At 32.3% G+C, this 24,082-nt stretch overlaps 2 protein-coding genes across 6 annotated transcripts; one reads left to right on the plus strand and one right to left on the minus strand.

Annotated features, from left to right (window-relative positions):
• Positions 1 to 1,755: 1,755 nt before the first annotated feature.
• LOC128231078 (ankyrin repeat and SOCS box protein 11-like) lies at positions 1,756 to 24,069 on the minus strand. 5 transcript variants are annotated; one of them, XR_008260292.1, is made up of 10 exons: positions 23,949 to 24,062; positions 23,183 to 23,221; positions 20,053 to 20,131; positions 8,507 to 8,560; positions 7,953 to 8,023; positions 7,542 to 7,600; positions 6,751 to 6,862; positions 6,310 to 6,366; positions 4,395 to 5,359; positions 1,756 to 3,899 (listed from the first exon to the last, which is right to left on the minus strand). XR_008260292.1 is itself a non-coding variant. In XM_052943518.1 (9 exons), the coding sequence occupies exons 1-9, from the start codon at positions 24,060 to 24,062 to the stop codon at positions 5,210 to 5,212; spliced, it is 708 nt and encodes a 235-aa protein (XP_052799478.1). In that variant the 3' UTR covers positions 1,756 to 5,209. The 5 variants fall into 5 exon arrangements, 4 of the variants coding, with proteins under 4 accessions (XP_052799478.1, XP_052799471.1, XP_052799461.1 ...); XM_052943518.1 differs by lacking the exon at positions 23,183 to 23,221 and adding an exon at positions 22,088 to 22,099 and having other exon boundaries at positions 1,756 to 5,359; XM_052943511.1 differs by having other exon boundaries at positions 1,756 to 5,359; positions 23,183 to 23,218.
• On the plus strand, positions 13,893 to 19,147 carry LOC128231069 (uncharacterized). The gene is made up of 8 exons (XM_052943493.1): positions 13,893 to 14,003; positions 14,931 to 15,548; positions 15,855 to 15,973; positions 16,514 to 16,699; positions 17,160 to 17,228; positions 17,495 to 17,560; positions 18,045 to 18,276; positions 18,548 to 19,147. The coding sequence occupies exons 1-8, from the start codon at positions 13,940 to 13,942 to the stop codon at positions 18,664 to 18,666; spliced, it is 1,473 nt and encodes a 490-aa protein (XP_052799453.1). The 5' UTR covers positions 13,893 to 13,939; the 3' UTR covers positions 18,667 to 19,147.
• Positions 24,070 to 24,082: the final 13 nt, after the last annotated feature.

Here is a 24,082-nt window from a genome sequence, read left to right on the forward strand (position 1 = left end):
ACTTGTAGACGCACTCTTATTTAAAATCAATACATACACATGTATAACCGTCATACATTTTGACTGATAAATAATGCATTGATGGAAACTATTAACAACTCGAACCAAGATTGTGACCGTGCATTTAATAAGTAAAAACGCCCCCCCCCCCCCAAAAAAAAAAAAGATTGGGGAGCGCTAAAAGATTTCCTGTGATCTACTGTGGCTAATAAGGTTGAAAGACCGTGTTTTCTGCACCTTTCTTTCCAATTAAATTCAGTATCCATCATAAGAACCATTCTTTTCGACATTTATTCATCGTTTTTGGTATATTAAAACAATTGTTAATCTTATTTGAGAGTAAGAGTACATCTTTAAAGTAATTGTGTCTATCAAAGCATGCAAAAAACATATTACACTTATCAACGCTCTACCCAATGCGAGAAGCGTGGACATATGGGGGGCTTAAGACAGCGCATGAATCCTGACAGGCGGGATTTGGAAACATAATCATATGAGGCAGACAACATCATTTAGATAATTCTCACTACGCCATTCTTGAAATTATAAGTTATTGATATGATTTTTAGCGAATCTACTTGAAGTCTTTCCAATATCCCTGGTATATGCAATCAGCCGAATGACCTTATAGGGCACTGCATCATCAGTGTTGAGTCATTTGGTTTACTTCTTTGGATATATTAGTGAACTCATTATATATATTCACCTAAATATATATAGTATTAGTATCAGTTATGTATCAGTTATGTAATAGATACAAATATAAATTTGGTGTTCGTAGCGGAACGGTTTCTTACGTCTGTAAGCGGACACTTTTGAAGAAAAAAACGAGTAAACTGTATCTGAACTAAAAATATGGAAACTTCAGTTTTAAAATTGAAAACACCGACTTAAAGAATAAGTTGTTGTTGTTGTTTTTTCTTGAAAAAACAACAACAGTTCCATATTTTACACTGAAGTTAAACTATTTTAAATTGTCTTAAAGCTGACCTCACAGATTTACCGTTTTTCCAACTTTTTTATTTTTTGTCTTGGAATTAGCAATTTGTTGCGTAAATATCTGCAAACCAGTGATAGAAGACTGCTGACAAAAGATCAGATCTCAGATTTTCATATTTCCCATCCAAAATTGATTTTTATGCATTTTTCTTAAACCGTTAGTAACACTTTAAGCCATAAAACATTAAATTTGGAATGGAAATATGAAAACTTGCGTTATTATTTAATTTCAACCGAGTTATCATTCAGCCAATCTGTTTATAATGTCTGTGATTGAAGTGGCCTGACCCGGACATTTTTACATATAATAACACGATACAAATAATGTTTTACTCACTCCGACGTGAATGGGTTATGACCACTCGAAAAAAGGCAAGCTAAAGAGTGAGACGCTCACAGATTGTATGTATTTCTCTACACAAGAAAACGAAAATAATGCAACAAATATAATAATATTTTGTTCATTTTGACATTTATTGTGTTTAAACACCAAATATCAGTGTCATTAACGAAACCAATACAAAAATACAATTTAATTTTTATTTAAACAATAAATAAACAATAAGCACATGTTAAAAAATCCATCAAATTCAAAATCATATGATCAATCGATCAGACTTTCCATCTGTACAATAGGCAGAAAACAAATGTACACTTGACATCAAGCGAAGAACAATTTACATTCAAATATAGGTTTGTGAAATTTTCATGGCGTCTTTTGTAACAATTTATTTTGCCAACAATTGAAAAAAAAAATTCCATATAATACATATTAATTTCATTCCAATGCTCTAAATAGCTTTTTAAATACATTATTTATGATTATAGATACTTCCTTTTACTATACATTTGATCAAGTCAAGTCAAGTCAATAGGTAATTGAGTAATTAAAGGCCACTGGCCCAAAATACATAACATACAAGAAAGGCATGAGTTGTGTCAGGGTAATTAATCGATATAAGCAGTGTAAATAAAAATCATGATTACTTCCCCTTAATCTTAACTATTAATGTTCAAAAGGAGACGGTATACAATGTAGATCAGTACAGCATACAGAAGTAATTATTTTAAATTCTAAGTAGGGATGCAAACGAATGGCAAACTTGATATTTAAATATTCTTTCAAAGTTAAATTCTTAGTTATTCCTCATAAACCGTAAATCCCACATTTTTTTCTGAATTAACCCTTAAATTAACATAATTGAAATCTTAATGGGTATCTTTTTTTTATTTTTCATAGGAAAAGAAATTCGGAGTTATTCATTTAATTCCATTTCAATGCAAACATGAATTAATAAAATAACTGTATAAAGAATATGTCATTGGAAATAGTAATAAAGTCACCCTTCTCAAATTGTTTTTAAACTTTTTACAAAATGTGCTTTTAACGCAGAAAAAATGCGATTAAGTCACAAAAAGTGCACTTTTTCCTAGTTTTTATTTCACTCGAAATCTCTTAAATATGGTGTCAATTCCGTTGTGTTTAATGCAGATTAAATGCCCATTACCTTTTTTTGAAAAGGGTAAGCCTTGCTTAAAATATAGAGACGTTAAAAAGCATTCTATGATTCAAATAATTTATATCATAATACACTTCTATAATTATTTTTTTCTTTTAAAAATCTCAGTTTATATTGCATAAAATAAATAGTAATAAGAGTATATTTATCATATTTCAAGAAGCTTCAATATACTAAAAGTAAGAGAGGTATAGTATGAAAAGAACACAGGAAAAATCAACAACAACAAACATTGGATACAGTAAGTTTGAAATAAACAGATAATGATGAATCATACCATTTCAATGAACCAGTTGAATAAACATTGAATTATGTTGCAGATGACAAACCGAATACATCGATTTACCTGTATTATTATAAAAAAAAAATACTTACATATCTTTTATCAAAGATAATCAATTGAATATTAATCCACTGTAGATTATGATGAAGTTCTATATCATTTCAATGAAACAGCTAAAAAACGCTGAGTTATGTTGCAGACGATAAACCAAATACATCAATTTGCCTGGGTCAGTTTAATGATTCATAAAACAAGTCATTTCCTAACTTAAGTCATTTTGTAAAAAAATCAGGAAATCAACTTAAGTAAAGAAATGACTTTAAAGCTGCACCCTCACAAATTGAACGTTTTGACAACACCCTCACAAATTGAACGTTTTGACAACACCCTCACAAATTGAACGTTTTGACAACACCCTCACAAATTGAACGTTTTGACAACTTTTTTTTTTGGTCTTGGAACATGCCAATTTTTGCAGAAATGCATGGAAAACAGTTATAAAAAACTGCTGACAAAAAAGTAGATCACAGAATGTTATATTTAAGTTCAACAAGTGATGTTTTATGCATTTTTCTTTAACTTTTAGTAAGGCTTTAAGCCATAAAGCATTAATTTTCTAACAGAAATATGAGAATCTGCAATCTGATCTTTTGTCAGCAATCTTTTATTATTGGTTTGCAGATATTTACGCAAAAATTTGCTCTTTCCAAAACAAAACATAATTTTTTTTTGTAAAAACGGTATATCTGTGAGAGTGCAGCTTTAAACATGAATCCTGTCCCAGTACATAATAATGAGAATTGAGCTGTTTTTGAATGATTACCAATTGAATATTTATCTACTGCACCTGGCAGTGAGGATTAACATAGAGAGAACCACATGTATACATTACTGAAGTGCCTTAACTGAATGAATGGAAGTTCATGTTCTTGAAACAATTAAGTGGTGACATCTTTATGAATCAATGGGCTAATTTTTAACAACTTTGTTAACCCAACATTTTTATTAACATCATTGTTAATTTCAAATCTTTATTACTCTGAATGTTTCATGGACACGTTTGTGATCTGCACTACTTCCGTAACATTTTAAGACACCTGAAACAATAGTTGTGCTTGTTTAATTTAAATATATTAGCATGTCTTAAAATAGTTCACCATTACAAGTTAACAACGATGCCGTTAAAATCGTTGTCAACTTTAACACAGATCTGAAAAATCGGCCTAATGATGACTATTTGTAATCAGAATGTTCAGATATTATTTTATAGTAAGCACAATGATTTAAGATATACATTGAAATAGAAGTTAATGTCACACAGAAAATTAACTTTAACGAAAATGAACACTGAACAATTTATTTTTGGAATGCCAAGATGAAAAACAAAACCTTTATACAAAATACTTAACAAGACATTCAATAAATTACCAACAATCATTATTATAACAATAAACTTATAAATAACATACTGAGTCAATGCCTTTTTTAAAACCAAACTTTAATAACAATCATTTTCATGCAACTTCAATGAATTAGATTTTTTGCTTCATTGTCATATACCTTTACTTTGCTTTTTTTCATGTTTTGCTTACTTGTTTATTTAAAGCTGCACTCTCACAGATGTTTTGGCATTCATTTTAATTGTTGTCTCAGAATTAGCTGATTTTTGCATCTTTGCCTTCAATCTAGTCATATAAGATAACTCTCAATTGGACTGATCTAAATCATCTGGAAAACTGCTGAAAAATATCATTTTTTTTAAAGGGTTAGTTACACTTTTAGCCATACAACATACATTTTCAAACATAATTATGTAAAACTGTGATCTGATCTTTTTATAAGCAGTGTTAAATCACAGTGCCTTCACATATGCATAAAAGTTGGCTCAATTTCCAAAACAAAAAATAAAAAAGGTGTCAAATCTGTCAATCTGTAAGAGTGCAGCTTTAAAGATAGTTAACATTATCAAACTGATACAAAACACAGTTCCCCAATGTTTGCCCACAGACATTAAGACATTTTCTTAACCAAAATGACACTTTTTTATCATAAAAGAACCAATTTCAAAGTTCTGTTGTAGCACATGTACATATGTTGGTTGGGTACCAGGTTCCATACATATAATGCAAAAATGACAGTTTTCATCAGTTGAATATATCAATTTGCACTTATGAACGTTTATACCCCACCCTGGCAGTAATTAAGGGTAAATTGGTTGGTGATTCCTGACGACTATCATTCCCTATTTACTCCAGGTAAAGTAAAACATTCATATGTAATTTAAACAGCACAATATCAAAACAAGAGACAATGTTGAGACGCCCCTTTGTTAAGAATCACCCATGTTGTGACGCTACCCCACCCATGTTGTGTGCTGGTCATGGAATGTTGAAATACCCCCCTTGTATCATCTCCACATAGAGAACTGAGGTTGATGAGATGCCCCCTGTGAATTGTTGGTCATTTCCTGGTCAGCTAGAACATCCCCAGTCACTGCGGCATGGATAAATGGGTCACTATTATACTCGTATTTCGCCTCCCCTCTGTCAAATGATGCCTGGAAAATGGAATGCAGAATTATAAAACATGTTTCATAGCAAAAAAACAACATAAATTAAAGCTGCACGCTCACAGATTGACAGCCTTCAATTCAGTCATGTAAGATAACTTATAATGGAACAGATCTCCATTGTTTAGAAAACTGCCGAAAATTGATTTTTTCTTAAAGCATAAGTAACGATTATAGCAAAAAATCATCAATTTTCAAATGTAAATATGAAAAACTGCGATCTTATCTTTTGTCAGCAGTCTTGTATCACTTGTTTCAAGATATTTACGCGAATATTGGCTTTTTTAAAGACAAAAAAAGAAGAAAAAAGTTGTCAAAATGGTCAATGTGTGAGAGTGCATCTTTAAAACATCATATGATTGTCACCTTGATGGTAACATGACTGTCACTAGGTTGGGCTAAGTTTGTCAAACAACCTTTCAGTATACAGAACCAGACAATTCAAGAAAATGGATATCAAATAATAAGTAGCAATTTCTTGTCTGTTAACATTGAAACTAATTCTTGTAAAAACTGAAACTTGTCCATAAACATTTGAAAAAAGTTTATGGTAAAGATGGACAAGATGAGTTCAAGTAAAAGAGTGGGTAAGGTAAAGTTGTTTAAATTATAAAATGTAAGATTCTAAAGTGATCAGGCTGGTTATCAAACTTGCCTGAGATTTTATGCCCATAAACTTTGCTACCAAGTTTGTTGAAGATTGGATATGAAATGGTCATTCAGATTAAGTGGACAAAGACAAGTTTCGACAACAGAGGAAAGAACTCAAGAGCTATTGAAAAATCACACTTTTATATCATTACCATGCGATTTAAAAAAGACAATATACAGAATATTTATTTCTTAAATCCCAGACCAATACAACATACATGTAGCTTGATATGAAATTATGTAATTAATAAATAACTGCTAAAAACAGAGGCCCCAAGCACACCCACCATTTCAATGCCCTGCCCTGCAGGTCGGGCTCTTCTGCCTGCTGAATGACTAGAGGCCTGAAACAGGGAAAATAGTTTCTATAATAAACAATAAATTAATAATGGTTAATAAATTGGTGGATTCAATAAAAATTTGTATTTGAAATGGTTAATAAATTGGTGGATTCAATAAAAATTTGTATTTGAAATTTTACCTTAAGTTATCTTAAATGTAAATTTGTGTACTACTTCGATCTAAATTCCTTCGCAAAATTAGTGTTCACAAACTTACATAAAGTATTCTTATTCAGGTACAGGAAACCTCACCTTTGAGAAGAATAACATTGGCTTGAATAATAAGTCAAAGCAATGCTAATATCCCTTACATTTAGTTCGTGTTTATTTTCAATAAGATAAGGACATCTTTTTAAAAAAAAATGAGGTAAGTAAAAGTATTCTTACAGGACGCAGTACCCTCTTTTCCACAAGTTCTGCTCGACTCACGCGCTTCACGCCCAGAGCCGCAAAATGGGGCCAGATTTTATCCGATGCTGATGCAAAATCAATCGGAGTTCTGAAAAATTATATTAAAAATATTTCCACACTTTTTATTTGGGAAATTAAAACATATCAAAACATCACTGTAGTCAGTTTTGTTCATGTATTTGCCATACATTAGTAATTGTTCGTCCATTAAACTTCTAAAATGAGGATGCATGTTTAGCAAACATTTCTTAACTATTAAGGGAATTGTTAAACCTGTTCCATTATATAATATCTACTTCCAAAGTTGAAGAAAATCTGCATATAGGCTACATACCGGGTATTGAAAACAAAACCAAGGACATATAGAAAATATGGCATATTGATGGGCCTTCAAATCCTTAAAGGGACTCTTTCACACATTTTATGTTGGTAACAAAGGTTGAAAAAAGGTTGAAAATGAGTTATTTGAATAACTTTCATGAACGAAAACCAAACAACATTTGAAAGATACTCAGTTGAACCGCATTAAGTAAACATAAGCCTAAAAAGATTCAATTTTCAATAGTCTTTAACACTTATCAGCAAAACAGAGCATATTCTGTCACATTTTCCAATAGCTATTTGAAATTTGTAGATGTTTTATCATTGCTACAAGCATTTTGGTCACAATAAATACAACAAATAATCAATCTCTAACCCTGCAAAATGTGAACATCAGTCCCTTTAATGAGAATAAAGACAAACCAGCTAATAATACAAATGTTTACCTTCCCTCACTATCGGCACTGTCTGGTTTGGCGCCATACTCCAGCAACATCATCACAATCTGCAATATACGATGTTGTAAATAATACAATATAATTCACCTAGGCTTACACACACCCCTTTAGGTATGTGTTATTTCAGGGACTTATTACAGAGTACTCAGGTCACACGAGGGTTGTTCACAGTATGCAGAAACTAAAAACAATGGCTTTATTCAGTACAAAGACTCATTTGGTATCATTTCAAAGCTTTACCAAGTTAAAGGTCTTAACTCCAGTCATTGAAATTGAGGTGTTCTTGAACTAGCCGAAATATAGAAGATTAGAAATGTATAACAAAACCAAGAAACTTTTACAAGCCCAGAGTTTATTCAAATTTGCCGGCCAATTCTTATTTTATTCAATGAAACTCACCGGCCCATGTTCCTGGAAAGCTGCGGCATGGAGCGGAGTCCACAGTGTTATTCTGTTGGGGTGGTTTGGATCTGTTACATACAAAAACAGTTTTAATAAAATGATCTTGCATAATTTACCTAATGTTATTTTTACATGTTTTTTTTTCTTTATAAAATCAAAATTTATCATTTTCTTCTCTCTCTTTTGAAAATGCTACTTATTCAGTCACGAGAAACTGGACAACACATCACTTATACATTTGTAATTACTCAATAACTAACAATCACTTATATTTCACACATTTCCCCTCTGTTTTGAAATTGGTCCTTAAATTTTGGAAAATTGCAATGACCTTGAGGCTTATATTGCAACACAAGTCCCTTGTTGGGCGCCAAATGTAAAATACTGCATAAATTGCTATGTGCATATGTTGGGGATCACGCCCATGGCTCTTGATCTGCAGTCGAACGCTATACCCTTAGCTATAAAAGCTTAAGCTCAAAAGCGAGACAGAATAAGTCCTGCTATAGACAAATCGAATAACCAGTTACAAGTATAATAGAACATCTTACCGACACGATTTCTAAGAAGGTGCTCAACAACATTTCTGATGCCCCAAAAGCAGGCTGAAAGTAAGAAACAATGCATTCCATGATTAGGTCTCTTTCTTTGATAAAGTCTTGACTCACCATTGGCCGTATTTTTAATGAGCCACACATGCTCAGCAAATCATCATACCATTAAAAATTTCCATGAGTTTTAAATTTCTTTTTATTTAAATATGCAACAAATGATTATTATAAAACATTCTAAAAGTTAACTCTAATTTTATAAAACTCTAATTTTAAAATATCTCATAAATTATTAGGTATCTTTCAAAAACAAATAACTTCAGAATAAATTACAAACAATAGCATGGTTCATACAGATTTTCACTTACAAATTCCAATATTATTTAAGAAAGGCACAAATCAAGACCTGTGTTAACCCTGAATACTTAATTAATCACTTGAAAGGCTGAAGGACTACCCGTACGAAAATTCCAACTGTAATACAGCTGTAAAAGACCCGTAAATGAGGAGTAAAGTCACATTTACAGGTGTAAACCGCCTGGAAACTGAATTTGAGCAGGAAAAGCATTGATATTTACAGGCGTAATTTCTTATTTTACAGGCGGAATTTTTTATTTTACAGGTGTAAAAAAATTCCAACTGTAAATTTGAACTTAGAATATTTTCATGACTTCAAATTTACATCTGAGTGCAGCTATTTTGACCTGTAAAATTATTTACAGCTGTAAAATTGAACTTAGAAAATTTCCGAGCTTTTAGTAAAGAAAAGTTAACTTACAGCTGTAAATTTGAACTTAGAAATTTTCTGAGCTTTTTCGTTGTATAAAAGATATTTCTTAGTACAAGATTTTTACTAACAGTAATACTAAACATAAGTGAAGTAATTGCCTCCCTTGGATAATTTTAAAGTCATTCACTTCATTGTTTGATCACTAAGAAATAGACACTGTAGTATGTGGTAAGTTTCACAATTATTTAGGTTATCAAACATAAACAACAATATTCTGAATACACATTTAAACTAGTTTATTATACTTCAATTTCAATCGGTAAATACCCAGCATATTGTTAAATTATATGAAATGTCATTAAAACAGTTGATAAACGTATCAGACATAATTTGATACGAGTGTATTAATAACATAAAATATGTATGATTGATAATGCAACTTACACATGCATAATCTTCTGTGAAAATCTGAACATGATAAAAACTATAAAAAATACACATACAAAATGACGTATTCAAGGTATCAGTCACATTCAAGATTGTTTGAAAACTTGCAAACATAAGCTGTTTTTGATCCGTCTGTGTTATTGAATGAAATAAACAATACACTCTCTAATATGCATCTCAATGGTATAACTACAACATTTTTTGATTCAGTTACCGAAACAATGCTACTGTTACCAGATGAATGTTTACATGAGAGCTGTTCTACAACAGCAAAGGTGTTATTTTCCAAGTCATCATTTCTATCCACTAGTAAAAAATGTCTGACACGTCCGTACAATACGTTTTTTTCTAAACCATGCACAAAATGATAACTTATTGCTGAATTGTCACGTTTTTTCATGCGTCTATAAGAAAGTCCATAAATTAAGCTATCATTATATTCCAGTCGTTTAAAGTATTTGATACTTTCACCAAAAACAGGGTCATATCCTACTGTTCTACACAAAGCGGCATGTTCTTCATCAGAAATAAAAAGGGCTTTAACAGCACCAAGTACGTATATGTTAGTTGCAATCTTTAATCCTCTTGTCAAAATGTTTGGATTCTCGATTGAATTATAGAGCGTTTCAAGTTCTGAGCCTCGCACAATTGTCTTAACTTTTAGCTCTGGTAGTTTTTGCAGAAATGATATGCCTGTTATAATTTGATTGTCAATGTTTTGTGTCCCTCGTATCATTTTAAGTAAAACACCATTTTTATCCTCAAATGGAAAGCAGCTATGGGTAAAGAGAGGTCCCAATGTCCGTACACTATCTGCCAAGTGAACAAGCTGATGGAGATTCAGTGTCATAAAACAAGCGCCATATAATGTTGAGAATTGTTTAACAAACTCAAATAGCATTGACTCGGCTGAATTGACATCACTCACTGTTGAACCAGACATAAGTAAAATATGCATCGCATTAACAAGCAATAAAAAGTGAACAAATCTACTGGTGTCTAAAATGCCCTTAAGAACTGGAGCACCATAGTAAAGAAGAAATGACCTGTACTCTGATGCTTTCCAGTATTTGATATCTGTCTGAATTGATCTTGGCAATCTTGAAATATTTAGTGTTGGCTGTATTGACGTTAATCTGGCATCTACCTCCGAAACACGATGAATGAAATTGTATGGCTTTCCTTTGTGAGTGCTGGAAAACCACAATGATAACAAAAGTTTCTGTATTCCTAATAAGACGCCGTGCATATAGTCTATTGCAATACCGTCCACTATATCAAATTTTGGGAAAAAGGTGAGCCAAGATGGTCCTTTGACTCCATTTACCATGTATTTTCTAACACTTGATTCTTGATTATCCAACGCCTTTTGCGAATCTGACAAAACCATTTCTTTTGTCCGAGCTGGTAATTTAGGTCCATCAGAGTGGAAAGGAAATACATGGGTATGCCCTTTACCAACTTTTGCTGTTTCACCACTTTGTAGGCATTTCCAGCATGAAAATGATCCATTAAACTGAATCCCATTACAGAGAAGACATCTTGCTGGCAAGTCTGCTGTGCCACAAAGAAGATATGCTTTGCATATAAATTCACCGCGATCTGGGGACGAAACATTTAATCCTTTTTCAAAAGTTTTAAATGTTTTAAGGAATGGTTGTAAAAATGTTCCCATGGCTGGTTTTGATTTACCAAACCATAATCCTGCCAATATCATATTTTCTGCTTTCATTCTTAGTTTGTATGGCAATTCATTAATTACAAGGAATAACGGCCAGACTGAAACATTACTACTTTTAAAAACAGATGCACCATCAGTGTTAAAGGTGAATGAAATATTATCTGGATTAGCAAGTGGTCCGTCATTGTCAACATATTTCTGGTAAAGACTGCCATCATAAATGTCACAAAATTTTTCTGGTACAGAGTTCTTGAAGCGATGCTGTAAGCTGTTGTAGAATCCTTCTTGTTGTAATAAAGATGCTATCTGTTTATCTATTGGCATTTCGAGGAAGTATTCACCATCTTGGTTCAGTTGCTTTTTACATGCACCATATGGACACTGATTAATTTGACTGTTCACAATAAATCCAAGGCAATGTCCACAGTAGAAATGTTTTACTATAGGGTTTTTCAAATTTTTGAAAAATGATTTAAAGCCATGTAAACTTGTGCACATTTTATGTCCATTAGGAAGTGCAATTGCAAAGATATTCAACAGCTGCTGAATACCATCTCCAACAATATTATGTTTTGTAAAAAACAGTGCAAGCAATAACATAATTGCTCCCACTGTCAATGAAGCTCCTGGATATAATGGATCAACATCAGATTCGGCTGCTACGTGCTGAGAGTTCAAAATCTCACTTTTATCTTGACTATTAAGGTCTAAATCTGAGTCATAGTCAAACAAGTTAGGGATGTCATCCTCCTGTTCAAGTACATTTTCTGCATTAATGTCCTCCTGTGCAGGTACATTTTCCAAATTAATGTCCTCCTGTGCAGGTACATTTTCCAAATTAATGTCCTCCTGTGCAGGTTCGTTTTCCGAATAAATGTCATCATGTGCAGGTACATTTTCCGCATAGATGTCCTCCCGAGCAGGTTGATTTTCTGAATGTCTGTCCCTCAGGAGTGAGTGCGCATATACATGTCCAGAAGGACTATCATCCTCCAAGCCGGACACATCTGCATAATCAATGCCTACTTCTAAAGGATGAGTTCTTGCGCCAGCACCCTAAAATGACAAAATAAGTAAATATAACTCATATTGCTTCCAATATAATGCTGAATTAAATCAATATGATCAAAATAAAAATTGAGATTATCAGACTTAGAACATGACATTAAACAATATGTGTTGAATCACGGACCTATAAACCATGATCACGGTTTATAGGTCCGTGGTTGAATGTAAGTACACAGACATATTACACACATGATACGAAAGTAAGGATTAAAGAGATTATGCTGTAAGAACTAATATGTATACATCCCTCCTTAAAAAATGTGTTTTTAATTCATTTCTTCTGTTTTCAGGTATTTTTACTACTATCTTTTACAGTCTGTTTTAGAAGAACTTAAAAGGGTTTGATGTTTGTCCGAATTTTTATTTATCCGAATTATCTAATTACTTAATACGGTAAGCTGGGTTTTTTTATTGATTGTTGTAGAAAATACTTTAATATAATTGTATTGGAATATGAATGAAGGTATTTCATGCCGATTGATTGTTATTAGCTCTACTGCGAAATGAAGAATATCGAATGTCTGAAACATTTCTTCGTCTTTGTTGTTGTTTACAATCGCGAAAATAGATTACATTTCAATTATCATCGGGTTGCTCTAAACAAGCCGTAGGTTTCGTTGTTTTCGTAATTATTGTTTCTATTAGTCAAACATTACACAACCTCCCCAAAAGACATCGGGATATTACAATTTACAAACTGATTGAATACTTACATTCGTCTGCTCTTCGTCTGTTACGGCTTTAATGGTATTGGGACGGCTTCTTTTGCAGAGATCATCGACCTCTAAAACTCCATCAACATTTTTATTTAAAGTAAGGATACCATCGTCTGGATCATTTAAACTTATTTCAGGATTTCCAATGCCGCTTTTTAATTTTCTTTTCCCGTACGGTCCTCTGCGTTTATGTTCCATATTCTTGTTACTGAGTTATATTTGTGCGTTACTGTACATGTACATATGAACGCTGGGAGTAGGGTCCAGCAAAGCGTGTTTGCTGAAGAAATTTGCGGCCTGAGCTATTTGGCTTATCAGTCAATGGAGCGAGGTGCACCACAGGGAAGGTGCGGTATTATCATGAACATATCCAAGTTAATCTTGCGGATTACGCAAAACATATTACTTATTGATATATGAAATTATCACTACTGTACTGGTATATCCTTGTAAAATGAATGACGCATTTAAATTTATAATTCCTTGGTTTGTTGGAGTTTTATGATGACCAACACATTTAATGTATAATTAATTATACCCCGCTTGTGCCTTAGTGCTATACTCTGGCCAGCGAAGGCACATGCTGGGTATAATTGATTACACATTGAATGTGTTGCATCAATATCGCCCGTTGGACCACATACATTTTGAACCAATCGTGTCTTGTAGCTAAAGGTCTAAAAATGTTCGCTTGCATCTATTTTAAAGAGGATTCTACGTTAAGTGTCGTGAATGAGAAAGACAAAGATCTTAAAATTATTGATGGCTTTGTTGAGAGGGCCTCAGTTGAAATGACGTGGAGAAGACCGGGAAAAACAAAGGAGTTATTCCATGGGACAATTGTGAAGACGGGAGGTTAGTAACATTGACAAACGCGTTTGACTTTATCAATACTTTTAATATTTCTAAATGAGTAAATTTGTTTTCAAAATTTGTAAAAAAAAAGAACAACATCAATTTGATAAACAAAATAATTATAAAAACGGGAAGTTGCAATGCTAGTGTGAGTCGATCAAGTGAAGTGGTGTAATAGAACAATGATTTTTCTTTGTATTCGGCACCAAATACAGATATCAAGCTGGCATCCAGTAATATTGGACTATCTACGAATGCATCCAAAAGTTTACTGGCCGTTTTTTTTACCACAAAATGAATCAAATTAATCAGCGCCACATTGACGATAACGATTTTAGACCGGTTCGAATAATTTGTTTACTGAATCATGCATCTATTACAGCGATTTTGATTGGACGTTATGTATAGCTGCGTACCAATCAGAATCATTGTAATTTGAACCTGTAGCCTTTTCAAGCAAGATGGCGGTATAAGTAAATAAATGAATTGTGAATATTTTGTAATGAACTATTTAAATCGAAATTGTTACACCAAAATATTATTTTAGCAAAGAATGATAAGTTAAATCTTAATGAAACAGTATGCCTATACAGTTTGTGAAAAAATATTTAACATGACCTCTTATATAATGTTTTTCGAAACTGAAAACATGAACACGGATAGTACACGACACTTTTGAGTTTGTTGATATGCTTTGCATGTTCAAATGATTTTTTGTCACGTTGCCCAAAACATAGCGTTCATTAGTCCATTCGATTAATTTGTTTTTACTGTTAATTCTTAAATGACAGATTGACAGTTTCATTGTATCTTGTCATAAGTAAGTTATTAAACATTCTAACTTTTGGTCTTAATTGGATATGTATCGGGGGCTGAAACAGAATCAATTTAATCAATCCATACAATGTTATGTCAACTGCATTTCAGAAGATGAGAACAGTCTGCTGTCATATGCTACACAAGCATACAATGCAATTCTGAAAGGGAAAGCTCTGTCTGATGGCATACAGGGAGCTCCCGAAGAGCTGTATTCCTTCAATGTTAAACGAGGCATCAAGTCTGGATCTAAGAGAGAAAGGTCCAAGACAGAGAGGCTGAGGGCCAGTGAAATTCAGGATGACCAGCTTAGTCCAAAAAAAAAGCAAAAAAAAGAAGTGGCAAAACAACTATTGCCAAAGGAAAAGAAACAAGAAACATCTGAAATTATGGGACCTAAATCTCCATCGACAGCTCTTAAAACTGCAGCTTTACAGACTGGACGATTGATGCTAGACATGCATCGTCAGTTTGATTTAGGGAGTGACACTGAAAACACTGCTGGCATGCCTTTATCTAAAAATAAAAATGAGACAACCTCACAGTGCGACCAGTTATTACCAGTACTTACAACTACTCCTGTAAAGGACACAATGCAGCCAAATCAAATTTGTGAACAAGTAACATCACCAGTTTCACTTCAAAAGACATGGACTGCCTGTCAGTCAGCAATGGACATAGTGAATTACATGCCGCCAGCATCTGACAGCAACAGGCAGTATATTCCAGGTACTGAAATGTTGCTTTCTCCATATTTTTATTTCTTATCGAAATAAGTTCTTGGCTCGCTTTAGTAATTAAGTTGTTTCAATGGGTTTTCTTATTGACCAAAAGCAAAACATCAAATTGTCAAACGTCAAAATCTGAATTATAACAATTTTTAAGTACACGCCTAGGAGTCATAAGTCTTATGAAAGAATCCCATTTAAAGGGCTGGCCGGAGTGACAGCGCTATTTAAACTATCAAGACAAATTTCCTGCTTTTAAATCTCACATCATTATAATTTGAGAACTTCCATGTGGATTTCTTTTCAGCTCCAACACCTGAAGTGTTGCAGACACTGCAGGCAATATGTCAACCAGAATTTGTCACCTTCCTGAGAAGTCTTGTCACTCATTTCAAAAATGACAGCGGTGGAAATTCTTGCTCTCAGGTAAATTGAACAAATAAGGGCAACTCCATGATGTATAAAATTGGAAATAAGTACTTTTTAGTATTATGCTGCAACAATCTTTTAAACTGAAAACACACAGATCAGCAATTTGACAAAAAACATATTTAATTATTATATACATACATGTGCAAAATTTGGAATATGAAACCCATCTTCATGCAATTGATATTTTATTTAGTCGCAATATAAACTCTTGTTCAAAATAGTAGGAATAAGCTCTGAAAAGCACATTTTTCTTAAACCAGTAGTTACGTGTAGAATTTTTGAAAATGAACAAAAAAATAGGGTTTCCATTTTTGATTGCAACATAAATTCAGTAATTTATGCAAATGCAATAGTTCATTCATTATTCAGATAAAGTAAAATGTCTAATTGTTGAAAATCTGTGCATGTGCAGCCTTAAGAAAAATGGAGTGACCGGTCTATTTATATCCTGTAACTCAGGTATAACTTAGAGCTATGATAGAGAATTTTTAATAAAGATCTCCCAATTTAAACAACTTTATTGTAATCTTACAGTCTTACAGCCAGACAAGTTTCAACCAGGCAAGTTTTTTAATGGATCTGATGGATCGCACTGACGCGCCTACACATACTAGCCTGTATGAACAACCCGGATTGAATGACAGTCTAAATTTGTCTTCACCAATCCAATCCAGCACTCCTGCCAAAGTTTCATACAAAACCGGACTACTGGCGACTGTAGTAAGTACTCTCACCTAAAAGCTAATGATTACAAAACATTGATTCAGGCTAGCTTAATTGGTTCTGGGCTCAGTTTCAAGTCTAGCTGAATCACTTTGATGATTTGATTGAGAAATCTTTCTAATCAAGTACACCTAAGTCTTCCCCCCACCACTGAGTGGGAAAGCTGTTGACAAATTATTGGCATTGTTCTTTAGGCCTTTTATGTGCTGTTTTAAACTTTAAAGTGTGTCAATCAAAAAAGACTTCAGCTTTAATTGTACTGCTACCATCATTTTTATTACCTACATGTCAATAATTGGATTTTTGTAAATGACTGTTCAATTTTATTTTTTGCACCTAGTTAAGTACTATCAGAATAAATATAAGTTAATTCAAGACACTGAAAATGTGTATCACAAATTGTTTAATGTTAAATGTTACAATTGGAAAAATGCCACATATCTCTAATTGTTGAAAGGTACCACAAGAGACAAGCCAATCATCAAGTCAGCACAATCCTAGCGCAGCAAGATACCAATCAAATGCGGTGAGTTGCCTATTTAAAACATGAAAGAATGTTCTTTTCTATTAACATTTATAGCCAATAAAGTCCATTGTTGTCATTTCACTTAAATTAGTAATTAATGTTTAATCTCAAACAAGTTATAAATAGAATTTTAAAACCAGATTTTTTTTTCAACAATCCAGGCTTGTTATGTTAAAATTTTCAAACTGGATCTAATGAGCATTCTATGGTTGCATTTTATTGTGTTAATATATTTGTTTAATATATTTATTTAATTTCTTTTCAAGGATGTTTCCATGCCATCTGTACGAAGATCCCCGAGGAAGCCAAAAACTGTTAATTCATCAGATATGGTCAGTAACAACATCTGTTTAAGAACTAGATATTCATTAAAGGTACTCTACACCAGAATAGCATCAAAAAGATAATTTCTGTAACGAATCTCAGGACAATTATTTAATAAAAGGTTTTACTTTTTGATATCATAATTGTAAAAAAATAAATTGAGTGGGAGACCGGGTTCAAACCGGTGTTGCCAAAATTGCAGTCCTGTGTTGTCTCCACTGTGCTATGAAGACTTACCCTAAACTGTTATATATAAATATTTAAGCTATATATACCTAACTTGGTAATATCTCAGGATAGACCAGCCAAGTTTTTAGGCATGTAATTTTGGTTTTTAATCATTTGTATATCCTATTCAATATAGAACCTTTCTTAAGAATTTCACATATTTGTTTACTCTTGGCACAAATGTTTAAATTTCTTCAATCATGTCTGATACTAGTTCTTGTTATTTTGTGTTGAAATGATAGCAGTTGCTGTTTGTGATTGCAGGTCAAACTCCTGGAACATAGTGATATACTGATAGACAGAGATCTTAAAAGAAAGGCGTGCTCTGCAGCGAAGACAAAATCTGGTAAGGAGGGATCAGTCCTTCTTTACCGTCTCTGTAGTGGGCTTTTTTCTATCAAGGAAATGGCAACTTGCAGAGGTCTAGGCATAGGCCAAGCAAAATCAGACCCATCTAGGCCTACCCTGGATCAAGCAAAAGTCAAATTACTGAAAGGTTGGTACATCCTTCCCCCAACAATAAAAATAGGGACAGCCAGCAATATTTGATTAGTATACAGATATTATGTATAGCATACAGATGCGCTCAGATTGAATTAATTATCATATCTGAATTTAGACCTAAAACATACATGTATCAATGATAAACGATAATTGTGCTATGTTAGTTATTGTTCTTTTATTATTGTATAATTAATTCTAAAGATGATGCCAATTATTCATATTTCTCTATACAGTTGTGTAATGCTGAATTCTTGTTGATACAGATTATGTTGTTACATGGTGCAAAGCCGAGTCCAAACGTATACCAACAGAGGCGGAGATGAATGGGGCGATTACCGAAAGAATTGGCTATGCAAGAAAGCAGATGAAAGCAAGAAAATAGAACAATTAATATTAGTCATGTGCTTAGGATCTGGTTAGAAAAAAAATACTCTGGAATATTATAGCAAATTCTTAGTACATTTGACTGATAAGTGGACCAATATTTTTGTAACATTTATGCATTATGAAAGTGACAATAAGAAATGCCATTAATGACCTTTGCTTATGTTGACAGAAAGAGTTTTGCCCGTTTTGTATTCATTTTAGAATTTTTTAATAATGAATTGTAGTGATGTTTGAATGTGTAAACTAATTTAGCATTGTTGTTGAATTTCAAAATGGTCATGACACAATCATTTGTTTGGTTTGCTATGTAAACTTCTTTTAAAATTTATATTCATGCATATATATTAAGAATGTTGAATTTTATTGTGTGGTGTCCATAACCTTTTTAAGTCTTGTAATTCTATGAAAAATTACTATAAATCAAAATCCATTCAAACTGTAATGTTTTTTTTTAATTATGAACAAAAATAAATGGTTTAATTGCATTATTGTTTGACTGTAAATTCTACACCTGTAAATCTGAAATTTGGTCTGTAATTTTTACACCTGTAAATCAGAAATTACGCCTGTAATTTTTACACCTGTAAATCTGAAATTACGCCTGTAAATTCTACACCTGTAAATCTAAAAAGGACGCCTGTAATTTCTACACCTGTAAAATCTGAAATTACACCTGTAAAATATTGATGAAAATTACGCCTAATTTAAATATTTCGCGCCATTTTACAGGTCATTTACGCCTGTATTACAGGTCTTTTACACCTGTAAATGAACTATGATTGAAGTGAATTCCAGCTGTATTCTTAAAATTACAGCTGTAAAATCATGAAAAATTACAGGTCTTTTACAGGTCTGTTACGGGTCTTTTACAGTTGGAATTTTCGTACAGGTAGTGGTCATCAGGAATATCCCATTCAAAAAGAAAGATTATCATCATTACAAAGCATATGTACATTCCTCAGCTATGGCTGACTGTGGTTGACCTCTGGTCCTTGACCTTCAAACTTGAAATACCTATTATATGGCTGACTGTGGACGACTTCTGGCTCTTGACTATTAAAATTGAAATTTCTAAAAATATGGCTGACTTTGGATGAGCGCTGTCTTTGACCTGACCTTGACATACCTATATATAGCTGACTGTGAATGACCTCAAATCTCTAACCTTGACATACCTATATATAGCTGACTGTGAATGACCTCAAATCCCTGACCTTGACATACCTATATACAGCTGACAGTGAATGACCTCAACTCCCTGACATTGACATACCTATAAAATAGCTGACTGTGAATGACCTCTGTTCCTTAACGTTCAACTTTGACATATCTATATCTATAGCTGACTGTGAATGACCTCAACTCCCTGACCTTGACATACCTATATATAGCTGACTGTGGATTACTTCTGGTCCCTGACCTTCAACCTTGACATTTTCCGATAGGAAACGTTCCACCAGCTAAAAGATACAACAACTTGTTATTGACTTGCCACATAAATGATAATTGATTTTTTTACCACTTGATTAGATGATTTAATAATGATGAAAAAAGTTCATATTATACCTAAATAATTGGTTAATATTACAATAACTTGGTAAGGCATAACTCAATTGTATGCATACAGAACTACTGATATTTATAAAAAGCAAGATTTTTTTTTTTATTTATCACCAGTTTAAATGACCTTGATAAAATGTGTCATCAGAAAATTCTTAAATTGTATCAATAACTTTTTGATAACTTTTTAATCTTATTTTCCTATGCATTTCATTTGATTTAACGTTTTAACTCACACTTCAAACTTTTATCAATAAAATGTGAATTTTCACACAGCAGGAATTTCACACCAACACACGGTGACATTAAATTATTCAGCAAAAATATTGATATCAAATAGTTAAGTCCTTATCTGATACAAAATGAGTTTGAAATATAGAATACATGAAATGAATAAGACAAAACGAAACAATTTGTATTGTTTCCAATTTCCCGACCTACCTTAATATTTCCATCTGACTAATTTTGTATTGCCATTTGACAATTTATTTCACATTCTCACCATTATTTTTTGTCTTTAGAGAGCATCTTAATTGTAGCTTCCTGCTTTGGAAAGATCATTAAGATGCATAAATGTATTGTTTATATAGAGTGCTGTAGTTATTGTAAATGCAGACCAACTGGCGCTAGTTTTAAGTCTGGCATTCCTAATAATAAAAAATGCCCACCTTACCTACCCTTAAATTGATAAAACATTATTTTTTTCTATTTTTTTTATTTTTATCCATTTTATTTTATTTTTTTTCATTTTTTCGGGGGGGGGGGGGAGTGGGGTAAGAGATAGAGAAATTGGAAACAAACAAATTATTATTTTGGCCTTATAACAAAAACATGGCATGCAGGTACAACGGTAACACATACATGTAAATTTAAGCAAACATATATATACAAATAGACAGCAAGAAAATGTAATATATTTCTTTTCTTTTTTTTGTCCATACACCCAGGTCTTAAGATAGTTGTCCAACGAGTAACAACCCTGAGGTATTATGCTTTTTTGAGAAAAAAAAAAAAATGATCTCATGAAAAAGTAATTAAATGACATCATTCTGACTCAGACTTTCTCAGTTTCTGACATAGAAATATATACCATTATGGTATATGTATGTCAATGAGGAAAAAAAAACATTTACAATATTTATTTTTGTGAGTTTCAAAAACAATATAGGTATTATGATACATATAATGTTTTCACTATATTCAAATTTCTTAAAAGGAATCGCTTATGGTTTGTAAAATGCACCTTTTACAGATTTTTTTTTTAATAAAAACTAAGGTTGACAGATGGAACCCTTCAACAAATGTTGATAGATTCTCAAATATTGTCTTTATAAAGTTAATTTCCAAAATAAAGTTGCTAACGCAATTCAGCAAAAGGCTGCAGTGGGTTGATTGACCTTATCATGTGATGCTTTTAAGGTATATAAAACATCCGAGAATGTATGTATGATTCCCTGTTGCTGAGTGGTTATGCTATCGGTTTTCAAAATATTTTCTTTTTATACTTTCCTTGTATTTTTTCTGCAATTTCGGTATCTGAGAGTAAACTTATTATGATATATAATTTCGGTATCTGAGAGTAAACTTATTATGATATATAATTTTGGTATCTGAGAGTAAACTTATTATGATATATAACTAATATAAGTGTTTTCAGATGCATTACCGGGAAAACTTAATATTTGGTGCCAAAACATGAACGAGTCCCTTTAACATAGCAGAATTAAAGAAAATATATTGGAACTCTAGTAAACTATAAACACTATAGACACTAACAATAACAGAAATGTTCAAAAACGTGCAGAACCATACATGAACATGCGTAAAAATGAAACCAAACAGACAAGAAACTGTACCTGTACAATGCTCTACAAATGAAAGAGGATACATGATTAATGAATAAAGGGTGTTTCTACAATGCTAATGAAAGACAATGATTCTATGCAGTGGTCGAAATTAACACAAGCCTGCAAGCCCTGCCTGGTAAAATGTCTTCCAGGCTTGCTCCAATTCTGAAGTTTATATAGCTGGGCTTGTTAAATTTTTTGATGCCAAGCAAAAGTTTAAGAATTCAGGCTTGTAATAGTCCGAAAGTTTAATTTGGATGACTGTCTATGGGTCACAATGATTTGATTTTAATATTTAGTACATTATTTTTGTCTTTAATTTATTTTTAATAAACAGGCCATACTAAAATGATTTACCTCACTGTTTTTTTTCAAAAAAGTTTTGTTTTTTTAATTTTCTTTATGCAACTGCTGCTACCATATTTTTCACCCAAAAACTCAAAAATATGCACTTTCTTGTAAATTTTATCTGTCTTGCAAAAAGCAACTTAATAAAATGTTTTATTATGGCTGTGCCAATTCAAATAGAGTGCAACAGGTACATAAAAGGAATATTTTGTTGGCTATTTCCTTCAACATACATTAAGAAGGGTGAATGATAATGTTGCAATAATTCAGAAATTAATTATAAGGGGTTAAACAATTTTGCCTTTGCCCGCTTTTCTTTTTAAACAAGATGAAAAAAATATTTATCTTTCTTTTGAAGGAGATCCATTTATTACCCAGTCACGCTAAAAATGTCTTGGTGTGTTACTACCGTAAAAAGTACCGTATAAACCTAAAACTCAAGACAAATTTGCATTAAAAAAAAATCACATTGATGTAAATGAAGATCAATGGAAAAAAACACCCGAAGCAATTTGTAGGGAGGACACAAGGGAAGGAAGCATTAAAGATGAATTCATTTTGATGTTGCATAACTTTAATTGTACACATAAAACATTGTGGTAAAAATTGCATGGTTATTTTCTATGGTAGAAATATATTTTTCAAATAAAAGAAACATTACTGCATCCAACAGAAATGAATTCACCGATGTAGTTTAGAAAGGGAACAACACCTGCACAAGACTAATAATGCTGATCAATATTATATGCTGAATACCTCTTGACTCGCTGAGTCCAGAATACAACGTTGTTGCTTCTCAAATTTGAAAAAGAAATTTATTAATGCATTCACCTTAGAAAATGAAAAACAATATTAGAATATAAACATTTTAAACCTTTTTTTAACAAGTCCTTGAAAGGTTTTGTTTTTTCTTATTTTTTTGCTAATTGCATTTTAAAAACAGAAATGTTTGTCTAGAAAGTGTTGTAATGTGATCAGATTTTATATATCAAAAGAATATCATATTAAATTATGCCAGAGTTTCGTGGGGATGATTTACTTACTGAAGCTTAGTTTATTTTTGCCCCAGATAAAAGTCTTGTAAAATATATCATATTAAACTAAAATTCTAGAGGATTTCCATTTTTCTTTACATCTCTGATATTTCACATAAAGAGAGAGTTTGTACCATCCTTTAAGAGGATCACGAAACAACTAATTACATGAATTATGATTTTCAATCCATGAATTATATAAAATGTTGAATACAAATAGTCAAATACAGACATTCATTGGTGTTCCATCAGTGACAAATCTTTTTGTTTACATATTTGCATATGCCTACTTTAAATAAAATTTGCTTGATCAACTGTATAGATCTTAATTATTTAACTTGGCTACAGATACCATGAAAGGTATTAAAAAACAGTAAGTGTAAGCAACTGTAGGTAACCAAGGACGCTCAACTAAATTATTAGAAACATCTGCTTGATAAAAAAGAAACCTTGGGTGAATGGACAAAATCAATTGTTTCGTTTTATACCTGTTCATCTCCTTCCTGTACAAGCGTTGACAAATTTTCTAGAGGAACCTTTGCTGTACGTAAATGAACCTGTAAATCTTGTAAAATGCCAAAATTTTGGCCATCTTCGGCCATTTTTAATTTATTCGGAACGC

This window comes from Mya arenaria, chromosome 1, assembly GCF_026914265.1.
Source record: "Mya arenaria isolate MELC-2E11 chromosome 1, ASM2691426v1".
NCBI classification, from domain to species: Eukaryota; Metazoa; Mollusca; class Bivalvia; order Myida; family Myidae; genus Mya; species Mya arenaria.

Excerpts from the sequence above, each read along its gene's own strand:
- LOC128231069 (XM_052943493.1), top strand. The coding sequence starts at position 13,940 with ATGACGTGGAGAAGACCGGGAAAAACAAAGGAGTTATTCCATGGGACA. Across the intron at positions 14,004-14,930 it reads GACAATTGTGAAGACGGGAG|AAGATGAGAACAGTCTGCTG; the intron begins GTTAGTAACATT and ends ACTGCATTTCAG. Across the intron at positions 15,549-15,854 it reads CAACAGGCAGTATATTCCAG|CTCCAACACCTGAAGTGTTG; the intron begins GTACTGAAATGT and ends ATTTCTTTTCAG.
- LOC128231078 (XM_052943501.1), bottom strand. The coding sequence starts at position 24,062 with ATGGCCGAAGATGGCCAAAATTTTGGCATTTTACAAGATTTACAGGTT. Across the intron at positions 20,132-23,182 it reads TGGACTCAGCGAGTCAAGAG|CTGGTGGAACGTTTCCTATC; the intron begins GTATTCAGCATA and ends TGTATCTTTTAG. Across the intron at positions 8,024-8,506 it reads CCTTCTTAGAAATCGTGTCG|ATCCAAACCACCCCAACAGA; the intron begins GTAAGATGTTCT and ends TGTATGTAACAG.